This window comes from Ursus arctos, unplaced genomic scaffold, assembly GCF_023065955.2.
Source record: "Ursus arctos isolate Adak ecotype North America unplaced genomic scaffold, UrsArc2.0 scaffold_28, whole genome shotgun sequence".
Taxonomy (NCBI): domain Eukaryota; kingdom Metazoa; phylum Chordata; class Mammalia; order Carnivora; family Ursidae; genus Ursus; species Ursus arctos.
In genome coordinates this window covers 34819997-34833583 of record NW_026622963.1, presented here as the reverse complement: position 1 = coordinate 34833583, position 13587 = coordinate 34819997, and the positions used below count along the sequence as shown (strand labels likewise).

Sequence of the window (13587 nt, the reverse complement as noted above, 5' to 3'; positions counted from 1 at the left end):
CACCTGTGTTCCTGTAAGCAGAACTCAAACAGGTTGGACAAGAACCCTTCTGTTAAGGTATCTCCACATACAGCCCTGCGGCTGTCCAGCCAGAGGTGGTGTGTTCCCTTGCTGAGGCCCCTCAAGGCCAGGGTGTGCCGTGGACAGTTGTGACTCCCCTCCCTGAGTCTCCACTCATCAGCAGCACCACCGGATGGATCAGTCTTGCTGACTCCCCCCGGGTACTCTTGTATACAGCGTTACTCAGCAGGATGGGGGGTGACTGAGAATCTGCTTCGGGGAGGCCTGGAAGCCAGGGACTCCTAATGAATGCATTGTACTGAAGCCCAGCGGGTAGACCAGATGTTCAGTCTGAGGATTCTGGAGGCCATGTCTTGTTTTCTCCCACTGTCTTTAGAAGTCCCTCAGGGATTAACCTGTCGACCTTCTCTGGTTTCTGCCCTGACTGCTAACCAGTCACGTTATGAATGGTATGTTCCCCGTACTGTGTTACTTGCAGGCTTCCCATTGGTGGGCAGGCTGGATCAGCCTGGGATGAGAGGGGAGCCCTCGCCATTTTGCTTCTGCTGCTGCTGTCCTTCCAAACAGCCTTTCTGAGGTGACATTCAAAACAGAGTTGGGCTCTTCATCTGTAGAACATGCACTTCCTGGGCCCGACCAAGTTCTGCAAATCTAACTCCGTGCTTCAGTTCGCCACTGCTCTGTCCCCAGCACGTAGCACAGGGCCTGGTTCATGGCTTTTTATAAGGATCTATTGAATGAACGATGAATGCCAAGCCACCATGTTGTCAATTCTGGGGAGCGTTGAACTGTAGAATTCGGTCAGGGTCTCTCCCATTCTTCTGCCTCCTACTTGTTTTGATCAGCTGGATGGATAGATTTCTTCAAAGATCAGTATCTCTGAACCTCCACATCTTCTAAGGCATGAACATGCATTTACAGAAAATGTTGTCGTACACTGGAACGTGAATGCTCTCATGGAGTCAGGTAGTCTACTAAGGGATAGCTTGCAGTGCAGGGAGAAGGGAGGGCCTGGGAAGCAATGAACAATAGGGCGCCTCCTAGGTGAGAAAGAATTTGGGTAGGAGAGCATGTGTGCCAACCTTACATAGGACTTGGGTATGTCATTTCTTCAAGTAAGGAAACTTGTCCAGTGAGCAAGACAGGGGAGAAAGGCTTGGGTACCACCTTGGATCTATGGGATCCGTAGTCAGTGGAGGCAGTTGACACTCAGAAGACTGCCCCTGAGTCGAGCTACGGTGCGGGGTCGAGCTATGGTGTAGGGTTGCAGCTTTGGAGTTACAGGCAAAAAGCAGTCTGTTGTTACACCTGGAATGAGTGCTGCCCTCCCCCTTCTTACCTCTATGCCTTCAGATGGATTTTGAGCAAGCAGCCTAGAGCTAAGGGTTGGGATAGGGAAGGAAGGGTTCCAGGTATGTGGCCCTAAATCTCAAGCTAGAAATAATGGCCCCTGGTCTGGGTTTTTTCCGTGAGTACTCCCAGTGGATAGCAGGCATCTGACTATGATGTCTTGGGCCTAGTCTCTCCCCAAGCTGAGCTCAAACTCAGACAGTGTCTTGCAATACCCACATCCAGTGCCAAGCTCTTGCTGCCATTATTGCTGCCACCATCAGACTCTGGGTGACTCTGTACTCTTGGGGAAGGTTTCAGAAAATTCGAACAGTGACTCAGCTGTAAAACCCACAGGAGCTGGCATAGAAGGGTGAAAGTGGAGAAAGTTAACAATCGGTCTAAAAATATTACTGCTGATTTGGTCTCCTGTACCCTCTGAGGTAGCATTAATGAGCTGGAACCCTCTGCCAGGTCCTCTCCTCCCCGTGACTTCTCTGAGAGCTGTCTGTAGCTGATGCTGATTCTTGCCAGCATGTGAGTGGGGATGAGTGTGTCTGCTCCAGGAAGAGCACACTGCTTTTCTTAGTCACTTTTGGAAGATACAAGTGCCATACGCTTGGCCACCAGGGCTGGAGAGACTTAGTAAAGCTCAGACTTCCTATGGTCCCTGAGTTGTGGAGTTCAGGAATCGAGCACAGAGGTCAGGGCCTTGGCTCCCGTTGAAGGGTGACTATGGACTTCTCTCCCACACTTCCCACCCTCCAAGCCATCTGGGTTAATACTTGACATCTGGCCTTGGTGAAGCTCTGTGCCCTGCGATGGGAAGTGGACTTTGAGATTAGTTACTGGCCTGCAGCATAAGTGACCTATCACTTCCACTGGATTTAGTTTATGTAGCTTAAAGAGTGTGCCTTTCCAGTAAATATACTTCCTACTTCAAGTTAGGAAGAGGGAAACCTGTCAGTTGCTGGCTGTTTGGTTCCTTCCCTCCTGATTCTCAGCTGGTAAGAATCAGTGCTGGCCACCCAGCAACCTTACGCCAAGGGAAGTATGGTCTTATGGCCTGAGCCGGGAGCAAGACAGGTTCCACTCTTGAAATGAGGTCCCACCTTCCCCAGAAGCTGTTCCCTTTGATCTGTAGTTATTCAAAGAACTACCTGGCCAGGCCCTTTGTGAGTTGACTATATAGGGACAGTGAGATCACTCTGGGGCATCTGACCACGGGTGACAGTTTCTAGAAACCTGGCTCCTTCTGTGGGTTGAAGGAAATCTCAAAATACCTGGAAAATTCTAGGCCTGTTCATACTAGATTTTCTTGTCTTCCCCGTATCTTCTAGTCAAACTCCTCCTGTATCCTTGGCCCCTTCCACTGTAGTATTTGCAGGAAACTGCATGGAGGTGCTCATGTGACCCAGGCGTGTTAATCCCGGGACACCCTGATCTTACATCTGCTAGATGGCATTGTCCTTTTCTGAGCCATCAGTCTAAGCCCCTTGCCCCTGTTCCTCTGTGTGGTTGGGATGGTGCTCAGTGAAGCACTCTTTCCGCTCTTCGTACTTGAATATGGAAGTGTGTATCCAACAGATACTCTGCCCTTCCTCGAGCAGAGTAGCTCTCTGCCTCCTGTATGTGTTTAGTTCTCTTTGAAGAAAGTATTTGAAACCAGCGGAAGGAGTATTGTCACAAAATGGATGTGGCAAGTAACTACTTCTCTCAACCCCTGTTTTGGTGATGGGCTGGGTTGGGATGAACTAAAAAAATTTTTCCCCTAGTTCCGAGTTGCCTCTAGGTCAGTATTGTGTCCTTAAGATGAACAACCTTGATCAGTAGGGTGTGGCCTCAGTGAGAGTACTGGCTCTAAGGGTTGTGGTGTCTCCTTCCTTCCAGTATTATTCAGCAGATACTGATCACCTGCTCTCTGCCCGATGTTGAGCTAATTACTGTTGGAGTGGGTTGGCATGCTTGGTTGAGAAGGCAGAACTCGGTCCACATGTGTGCCTGCAAATATTCATATAAATGTTTTTGAGGTTTTAAGAAGTTTAAAAGAAGATTATTTCTTCTTACAGACAGAGGCTCGGAAGGTACTTCTCATCCCCCTCCTTCCCCCACCATCCCCGCTGGGGATTCTAGGCCCTATTACTTGTGCTTGATTCTCCTTTTCAGGCTAGATCCAGTTACCTTGAAAGAGGCAGAGAAAGTCCAGTGGGAATTGACTAGTTTTCCTTCGTGTCATTTAAAAAAAACCCTTTCTGTTTGGGAATAATTTCAGTTTACTGAAGTTATAAAGTTATACAAGGAACACCTGTATTTCTTTTATCTGGACTCCTGTTGTTGACGTTCACCTTCATCGTTTCCATGTTCTTCTCTCTCTCTGTCTCTACATAAGTTCTTCCTGAACTGTTAAGAACAGAGATGTTCTTAGGTACAGAGCCGTTCTCAGTACCAGTCGATGTAAAGTTGATACAGTACTTTCATTAAACTGTTGTCTGTAGTCCAGTTTTTTCACGTGACCCAGTAGTGTCCTTCGTGGCACTTTTCCTTCTCTCTTAACAGGTGTCTGCTCCAAGCAGTAGGCCCTAGCTCCCTCCGTTTTTGCCCACATGAGCTTAGAGTCTTTCGGTTGTCTTGTATACTTGTGACATTTAGCTTGCGCCAGTCAACATCTTTCCCAAAGCTGTTAGCACAGTCTGTACCACTCTTGTACTGTTAGCACAGTCTGTACCACTCTTGTACTGTCAGCACAGTCTGTACCACTCTTGTACTGTTAGCACAGTCTGCACCACTCTTGTACTGTCAGCACAGTCTGTACCACTCTTGTACTGTCAGCACAGTCTGTAGCACTCTTGTACTGTCAGCACAGTCTGTACCACTCTTGTACTGTCAGCACAGTCTGTACCACTCTTGTACTGTCAGCACAGTCTGTAGCGCTCTTGTACTGTCAGCACAGTCTGTACCGCTCTTGTACTGTCAGCACAGTCTGTACCACTCTTGTACTGTCAGCACAGTCTGTAGCACTCTTGTACTGTCAGCACAGTCTGTATCTTGTACTGTCAGCACAGTCTGCACCACTCTTGTACTGTCAGCACAGTCTGTACCACTCTTGTACTGTCAGCACAGTCTGCACCACTCTTGTACTGTCAGCACAGTCTGTACCACTCTTGTACTGTCAGCACAGTCTGTACCACTCTTGTACTGTCAGCACAGTCTGCACCACTCTTGTACTGTCAGCACAGTCTGCACCACTCTTGTATATTCGTTGCTCCTGGTTACTGTCACCCTCCTTCTCACCTCCGTACCCCCCACTGTGCATCCCATCAGTGTTTTCAGAGATCAGACTCTTTGGGAAATGTCCTGTATAACCACCGTGCTTTTGGTATTTTAGGTATTCGTTGCTATTATGCTGTAAGAGCTGTGTTTAACCTACAGTTTTTAAGTCAAGGGAAATAATGACATGAAGGGTTTTTGGGGTGTGGTGAGGGGAACTGATGACAAGCTTGACGTAGCAAGCCTCAGGCTTTTCTAGATGAGTGCTTCTCAAACTTTAATGCTCACACAAACCTCCTGGGGATCTTGTTCAAAATGCAGGTTCTGATCGAGTGGGTCTGGAGTAGGGCCCACGATGCATTTTTAATGAGTTCCTACAGTGGGAAGGCCCTAGAGAAGTTTCAAGGCCTGGATGATTTAGATCCCAGGGCACTGGCCTTTGGTGGGCGAGACAGCTTCCTCAGGAGTTGATGGTCTTAAAGGAATTTGAACAAAAGAGAGGTGTCAAGAACAGGAAGATGAAAAGATGTAAAGTCCTGAGTACTAAAAGAAAAAAAAAAAAGTCGCTAGTGAACGGTGCCTTCCAGTACATACAGCTCAGAATCACAAAGAATTGGGTCGCATCCTGTCTCTCACTAGCTGTTACTTCTGCCAACGCTTGCCCTTTGAGCCTTGGGTTCTCCTTTGTTAAGATGGGGTAATGGTACTCACTGCTTAGGATTTAGTGACGATTACTACTAACCTAAAGTACTTCCAACAAAGCGTCTGGCCCCTGCTCTCTGTGCAGTAAGTGGAGGCTGCTGTTACTGAATGGTAGGAGCTTGAGTGAACCTGCTCCAGACTGTAGAACAGGTGACTGACCAGGAACCATGGGCACTTAAGGAAGTGAGTTCATTAGTGGCCCACGTGGGTTGTCATGCCATTTTCTTTTTAGATAGGCTTGTTATCACATTGAGAGGAGTGCTATAGACATAATTCTTAGTTTTGACACAGGAATTTGACAGAGACTCAGGATATCTTTGTGGGCATGGTAAAAAAAAAATTACATGTTAGTTGAGGTAGATGGATTTGTGGCTGGTAGAATAGAAGTACGAACACGGTAGTGAATAGAAGCTGATGCAAATGAGAAAAGTAGTCTGCAGGGGCACCCGTTTTGCATTTTGATTCTTCCAAATGCACTTTTTTTGAAAACCTTGGGTGAAGACACAGTTACTCTAGCCCATATTTATGGTCCTTGATGCCCCCAATACAAGCCCCTTGGGCCACCCATCTTCTCTTGAGCTTTTTTCTGCTGCTTTATGCTGTTTCCCATGACAACTCCTGGGGCTCCCTACAGGGCTGTACCTTTTTCTAGGATTGACACGCAGCCCGTGTCTGGTCTTTCCCTGGGGAACGCTCCCTCTAACTTGTGCGTTTGCCGGGGGGGGTTTCCTCGACGGTGCTGCCTTGTCAGGCGGGAGATACATGTTCTTCCAAGCCTCGTCTACCACTTACCTCAGGGCCTTTCCATTTGTTCTTCCTTCCAGTTTCCCAGTTCCTTCTCTGAAGCTCTCAGTGTTTGTTTGTTTTAACCCCAGGCCCAGTTATCACCATGGGCCCCTTTAATATCCTCACGTATGACCTGTCCAGCCTCTCAGACATTCCGTGTCAGCCCACCGCTGGTCACACATCCTGTGTCTTGCCGTCCTCAAAGCTCAGTGTTCACCGTCCCACCACCTCCTGTTTCTTCTGTCTGCTCCTCTGTCCCTCTTGCAGCTGTCAGCGCATCAAAATGGCTGGTTTGCATCTGCATCCCCTGTTGACCCGCTTCTGTCCTTCACCTGCGCTGCATGACCCGTCCTTCACCTCCCCTGCAGCTGTCTCCATCAGCTCTTGTCCTAGTTCCTCCTTCACAGCCCTGTATGGGTCCCGTGTGGAGAGAGTGGGCTGTCGAGTGTAGACACGGGCTCTCTCCGCCGGGCCCCAGGTGCAGTGAGGGCCTTCCTGCCAGCCACCTCTGCCACCCCCACAGCAGCTCTTCAGTGTCGGCCTCGTACCTTCACAGTGAACTCGGTTTTCTCAGCTCTGTAGGATTCGGTTGTTATCTTGCTATTCGGCACCCTACATTTATTCTGTAAAATGTGAAGAAAGAGGAGGCCCTTCAGGGCATTGGTACCATTTCAAGGCCGATATGTGCGATCCGCTAGTTTTCACGGCGCTGTTATGCCAGGTTTTGCAGCACCAGGAAGGAGCCTGGAATAAATCTTCACACCTCCTGGCTTCTCAGGGCATGAGCTCAGGGGCTTGGATTTTGTGCTTCACTGAGGCAGGGGCTTGTCAAGAGTATTTGAGAAGTTTGACAAGGATTATTTCTGGTGGATGTCAGAATCCAAGCACTGAGAGACGCTTACTTTGAGCATGCGGTTACGGGCTGTGCTTAGGAAACGGCTTTCAAAGGCCTAGTTAAAAGAATGTTTTCTTAAAAAACAAGGTAATAAGCTAACAGAATCCTCACTGTAGGTGATGCAGCCCCCACCCCAGCGCACGCACGTCACACTGGCCAGAATGAAACAGCCCAGGTGTGCCAGGTGGTGGCCGGGACGTGGAGGGACTGAAACGCTCTTCAGTGCCAGCAGGAATGCAAAGTGGTACATCCCCTTGGGAAACTGGTGTGACCGTTTCTTTAAGAATTCAGGATCTATTTACCAGAATAAAATAAACATACACATCCACAGTATCCCCTGCATGTAAAAAGTTAAAGATACACCCACCTTATCTTCATCTCTGGGCCACAGGAGAGTGGGCTGGTCTCCCATGGCTCACGCGTGCTGCCGTGAACGGTCTGTGTGCGTGCTGCCCTGAGAACATGCTTTCACTGCCACTGTGTGTCTGGAGAGGTTCATTCCTGCTTCTTGGGACCCAGCACAGCCCCCAGCCGGCGTTCAGACAGACGTGGAACCTGAGAGGAGACCAGCTCTAGCAACCTGTGTGTCACCCAGTGACCAGGGGAGGGTCCCAGGCACGGCCACCACTTACTGGACACCTGCACACCTGCATGCACACAGACACACGCACACGTTACTTTGGTTTAACCCCGCCATTTTGAGGTGGACACTTCCCCTGTCTTCAGATGAGAGCATTCTCAGATGAACATTTCGTCCCTGGCATTCATGCCACCGTGCTCCGTGGCAAAGCCCTTCTATTCCTCATCCTCATGGGTAAAAGGCGTGTTTTCCTTTGGATTCCTTATGTCTTCAAGGCTAAGGGTGGAAAGATGTCCCTTCTGTCCACTTTACCTCTTCTGGCCTTTGCTTCGCTCTTTTTTGATGCTTGGTATTTAAATATTGTGTGCTGGGCACTGCTCCGTTGAGCACTTTCCATCTGCTGTCTTAATTATCGAACCCTCCCAACAAATCTATGAAACCGTTGATATTCCGCTCAAGATGTCATGAGAACATGGGGACTCCACAGGCTTCGCAAAGCACACAGCTACGGGGAGGGGTGTCGGACCTAGGGTTCTAGCCTAGGTTTATCCTAAGCCAGAGTGGGCTTAACCACACTGTCCTTCTGCTTCCGTCCTCAGGGTCTGAGGTTCAGGGGTGAATAGGACAGAGTCTGTTCATGCAAGAACTTTGCATGAGGGGGCTTTGCAGAGGAGATGGTGTGCTCATGTTGAACCAGACTTGTGGGGCATGGCATAAAATTCAGTAATGTAGCTATATAGTGTTAGAAAAGTGGGAATTCTTTGAATAAATATGTTGGCAGGCAGTAAGGAAGGAGTGTGGTTTGGGCTTCCTAATTGTGCCAAAGGTGTCGTCTACAGCAGCATGACGTGTGTATCCAGACATTACTAGCAGCTGTGACCAGGGTTCCTCCTGGCACAGTGTCCCAAATACTGGCACTGACCCTTGAGTCTGGGCGGCGGAGAGCAGTTCTTCCGCTGTTGCAGCAAGAACTCTGGTCTTCAGAAAGCCGTCCTGGAACTGCCTCTGACGGGCCCTTGTTGGCCATTGTCGGTGTTGGACATCTGTCTGCTCGTTGCTCTCACCGTGGTCCTGACGTGCTTCTGGAACTGCCTCTGACGGGCCCTTGTTGCCCATTGTCGGTGCTGGATGTCTGTCTGCTCGTTGAGCTCACCGTGGCTCTGCCGTGCTTCGGTGGTTGTGCCTTCGTGCATCTTCTCCAGCGGCTGTGGGAGAAAAGGGAAGGACTGTTGTTCAGGAAGGAAACAAAGAGGTCCTAAGACTTCTTTATTCTGTTCTCTTCCTAGTACTGAGCATGCTCCACAACCCACTGGGCAACGTCCTGGGGAAACCCCCCTTGAGCTTCCTGCCTCTGGACCCGCTTGGATCTGACTTGGTGGACAAGTTTCCAGCACCGTCAGTTAGAGGATCCCGCCTGGACACCCGGCCCATCTTGGACTCCCGTTCTAGCAGCCCCTCTGACTCAGACACGAGTGGCTTCAGTTCGGGATCAGATCATCTCTCAGACTTGATCGTATGTCACTTGTCGGGGAGTGGGGTGGGCAGGGCGAGCGAGCGTGCCGTGGAAGCGTGTCCACCAGCATGCAGGCGGGAGGGGGAATGACGGAATCGGGGAGGCCACTGTGGACGTGTAGAGAACCTTCATCCTCCACAGAGGAGACAATGCCTTGTACACTCATTGAGCAGCACATTTCAGGACCCAAGCAGCGGACTCTCCTCTTACAAGTTACTTCAAGGGCTCTGAGAAATAGTTAATTTCGAAAGTTAATATGAGAGGTCCTGCATTGTTCTCTTTCTTGACCTGCTCGGTTGTTTTCTTGAGCCTTGAAACAGAACCGTTTACATACCTTTACGTATGTTATCTCAGAATTTCTAGGTGAAGATTTTAAAAGTCACACGTTAGTAATTATCAGAGCGAGGATTTTAATCCAGATCAGGCTGACTGTAGCTCCTCTGTTCTCGTTACTGACCCATGCCACCTCCGTGTGAGGCCATGATGAACCTATGAACTGTGGCCTCAGAGTTAATCTGTGTACCACACGCCCCTTCTCCACAGCGGTGCGTGACAGGGGTGGCACCTGAGCTAAGTAGAATTGGCGGGTGGATTAGAGTAGATGAGGGACAGGGGACGTGAGAGGTAAATACATGGGAATGGCAGTGAGGAATCATCCTTAGATAAAATACAATTTCAGGTGCTTTCTGAGCCTGACTTTCTCTACTGCCAGATCCCCTCAGCTGACTGTTCAGTGACTACGAAGGCTTCTTTCCCCGCCCTCTTCTCCATCCAGCTCTGGTAGCGCTGGATGTGGTTAGTTTCCCATCCATTGCCTGACCTTTTAAGACCCACCTGGTCTCCTGTTGGCCTGCCCTAGAATACGAAAGCTGGCATTGGTGTTCCCCCTGCTTGTTGGTTTTCTCTGTTTAGTCCATGTTTCCAGAAGGGTAACCACAGCAGGTCCCTTTGATTTCTCTGGGCTGTAGTTTACTCCCCTACAAAATAGGGTTAGATGCTTCTGGTTCTGCTTATGTTAATTCAGATGGTGCTCAGTCTTGGGAATTTACCTCATAACTAGCTTTGATATTTTGGGATTTTGTTGAAAGAACTTTCTCAGATACCCAATCCCAAGGGTTAATTGATGAAGAGTTGTGGGTAGACAGCCCACAGAAGGAGGAAATAGAGGCAGTATTCATACTTATAGGAAATATTCTGAGTAATTAGTTTGTGTTTTTTTGATAATGTGGTATCATTTTTACCCACTTAAGTTAGTAAAATTTAGAGCCTTGACACAAGCTTAGAGTGAAACCCACACTCTCATACGTTTTTGATAGAAAGCAGAACCCTCCTAGAAAGCATTTTGGGATTTTACATCTAGGAATTGGACCCAAAAAAAACCACACAAAGCAAGAAGAAGCTATACCTTAAAGTTTGTGTTCATAATCCTGAAAACTTGGAATGTGTCTAAATATTTAACAGGGGAATAGGTTAGTGAAATTTAGCTTTTTCCCTAAATAGATTATCATAAATTAATTAAAAATGACTATGAAGACTTGCCTGGGGATATGAAAAAAATGTTGAGTTGGGGAGAACAGGATTTATTTAAATTTTAGTGTAAGGACAACTAATAAAAAAATGCATAGGAAGAAAGTCTAAAAGAAAATATCAGAGCTAAATGGTATAATTTCTATATAGAGTATGATTACTACTTTTATAACAAAACTGTCCTTTAAAAACCCGTGTCTTCCTTTTTCCTCCCCTAGTCAAGCCTTCGCATTTCCCCTCCCCTGCCCTTCCTGTCTCTGACGGGGGGTGGTCCCAGAGACCCTTTAAAGATGGGGGTTGGGTCCCGGATGGACCAAGAGCAAGCTGCTCTCGCTGCGGTCAGCCCCTCCCCAACCAGTGCATCCAAGAGATGGCCAGGAGCTTCTGTGTGGCCGTCCTGGGACCTCCTCGAAGCCCCCAAAGACCCCTTCAGCATCGAGAGAGAGGCCAGGCTGCACCGGCAAGCTGCAGGTGAGTGTGGCCGTGGCCAGGCCTGGAGCCTGTTCTGGGCACAGGGAGTAAGTGGCCTTAGTTCACAGACTGGTGAACTGTTCAGAAGGGGCCCTGGTTGTGTGGTGAAGTCTCTGGTGTGTTTTGTGGCGTAAGTGCGAATGGGACAAACTCAGGGACTTCTCTGAGGCTGAGCAGAGAGGAAGGAGGCTGCGCCCCTGTGGGGTTGGACCCACCTCTCCGTCGTGCTCTTCAGGGGTGGGTGTGTTCAGGAGAAACCCTGGAAGTGATGCCCAGGATTTCGTCTACCTCTCCCCTTTCTAATTCCGAGCCCTGTCAGACATAGCCCATGCTGGAGCTTTCTTCCCAAGGCTTTCTGATGGGTATGCTCAGGGATGCACTGTGGGTAGGTGGTCCATGTGTCAGCCTCGTCTCCCAGGAACCCTTAGGCTCTGTCATCTGAGTTCAAACACGTATTGAATCTGTCCCTCCTCTTACACCGGTACTTGGAAGTAGAGGAGTCTCAGTAAGTTGCTCACCAAAGCTTCAGGGAGGTAGATGCTCACTGACCGCTCTTCTAAGGTTCTGGAGTTGAGACTAAGTGAATGTTCAGTTCTCCATCCATTTGCTTCTGTAGGCTTCAGTATGTCTATCTTTCCCACCACAGAGCTGGACCTGATCTCATTCTCCCCTGGTGTTTCTGCTGCCCTGTTCACTTAATGGTTTTGGCAACCCGTGTTTGTACTAGTGCCATTGTTTGCCTATGAAATGACATTACCTTGCTTTTGGATGAGGCCATTGTATTGATTTATGTTTTTGTTTGCAAAATATTGCTGATAGTACCCAAGTTCTTGGTGTAGCAACACATTGGGCCTGTGCCTTTTAAGGAATGAGCTTCCATGTCATTGTCCTGGGCGGACGTGATGGTTGGTTTCATTGGCTCTCTGCCCCAGTGCTGAAGGACTAAAACGGGCAAGGACTAGCCAGTCCCCACTGATCTGGAAAGGCACAGACTGAGACGGGTTGAAGGCCAAAGTGGTCACCGAGAACAGAGAGGCCTCTAGAACTTTTCAGAACAGGCCAAACAAGATGGTTTCTCCTCTGTACAGCAAGAAGGGTTTCTTAACGAGGTGTTTGAGTCAGAGAAACTTCAATGGGTTTAGACAAACTTGCATTTGGTATAAATAGAAAGCGGGGTGGTTGGGGGAAAATCCTTTATCTTACAGTATTGGCATCAAGGAAGGCCCGTGTCTGTGCAGGTGCTGTGAAGGCAGCTCTGGCAGTGAGGGGACATGGTTCTGCGTAGGGGAGTGGTGGGGACATTCTTGTCTTGTTGGGTTGCTACTGGTGGTTTTTACTGGCACTGTCCTGACTTCTGTGACTGAGTTCAGAGTGAAGACCAGGGAACAGTAGAATGTTCCTTGTTTGAACATCTGGGGAGAAGGCCAATTTGGGCCAGTTAGCCTGTAGGACATTGTATACAAAATTGCTTTGTTGGTTTTAAAGTAATTAGAAATTTAATTAGTACTGTAAGCCATGACTAGATTAAACGACTTTGTGGTTGGCTTCTCAGTCACATGTTTGAAAATAGCTTGGGTTGGGATCACTTTTACCCGCATAACTGCTTGCTCTTCCCGTCTGTTCTAGTGGAGACAGAATTAGGGATTCGTCACACTGGGCTGACTGGTTTGATGAGGTGTAAGGTTTCTTGCCTTTCAGAATCCTCATGGATGTCCTCCCAGGCAGCCAGGCTGGGACCATGGCCTGTCTGGTTCTTTCTGGATAAGTTCATCCCAAAAAAGAGCAGTGACTTTGTTGATCCTCTGACCCATTTCTCTCTTTGTCGTCTACCAAAGCTGTGAATGAAGCCACCTGTACCTGGAGTGGCCAGCTTCCTCCCCGGAACTACAAGAACCCCATCTACTCTTGTAAGGTGTTCCTAGGAGGTGTTCCTTGGGATATTACGGAAGGTGAGCTGCTTCGAGCACTGAAGGTGGGGCGTCTCTCTCAAGAGCACTGAACCTGGACTCGAGGCCAGGGCTGAACCTGGGCCCAAGCACAGGGTAGTACAGGAGTGAGTGAGGGCGGGGGTGCAGTTTTAGACACCCGTATTGTTTCTGTGTCTATTACCAGAGACCCAAGGTCAATTCTGAGTTGTTTGTCAAGGGAGAGAAGTCTGGGAGAGGAGCACTGGGGTCCTGTGCTTACGCCTTCCTGGGGAGGGGGACCCGTCAGTTTCTGCCATTCTTTTCCATCTCCCTGCAGCTGGATTGGTTAACACCTTCCGTGTTTTTGGCTCTCTGAGTGTGGAGTGGCCTGGTAAGGATGGCAAGCACCCCCGGTGTCCTCCCAAAGGTAATATGCCTAAAGGTAATACAGACATGGTAGGAGCTTTTTTTTCCCCTCCCTACTACGTAATTGCACTGAGGGTGCTGGGCTGTCCCAGCTGCATGCCGGTAACTTGGTTTGGGCACTCGAGAGCACAGAACTTTCCGCTGTCGGCACTCCCTCCAGCCC

The 13587-nt window shown here is 48.9% G+C and overlaps 1 protein-coding gene across 12 annotated transcripts in view; it reads left to right on the top strand.

The window, feature by feature from the left end:
- CPEB1 (cytoplasmic polyadenylation element binding protein 1) overlaps nt 1-13587 on the top strand; it is a 96521-nt gene that overhangs the window by 74278 nt on the left and 8656 nt on the right. For 7 of the 12 annotated variants that reach the window (XM_044388434.3, XM_044388431.3, XM_044388430.3 and 4 more), the window contains 4 exons: nt 8867-9093; nt 10839-11091; nt 12927-13040; nt 13336-13440. In XM_044388434.3, coding sequence (XP_044244369.1) covers nt 8867-9093; nt 10839-11091; nt 12927-13040; nt 13336-13440 — 699 coding nt within the window. The remainder of the gene's footprint in view (nt 1-8866; nt 9094-10838; nt 11092-12926; nt 13041-13335; nt 13441-13587) is intronic. The other 5 variants (XM_044388432.3, XM_044388433.3, XM_057303728.1 and 2 more) reach the window with 1 other exon arrangement.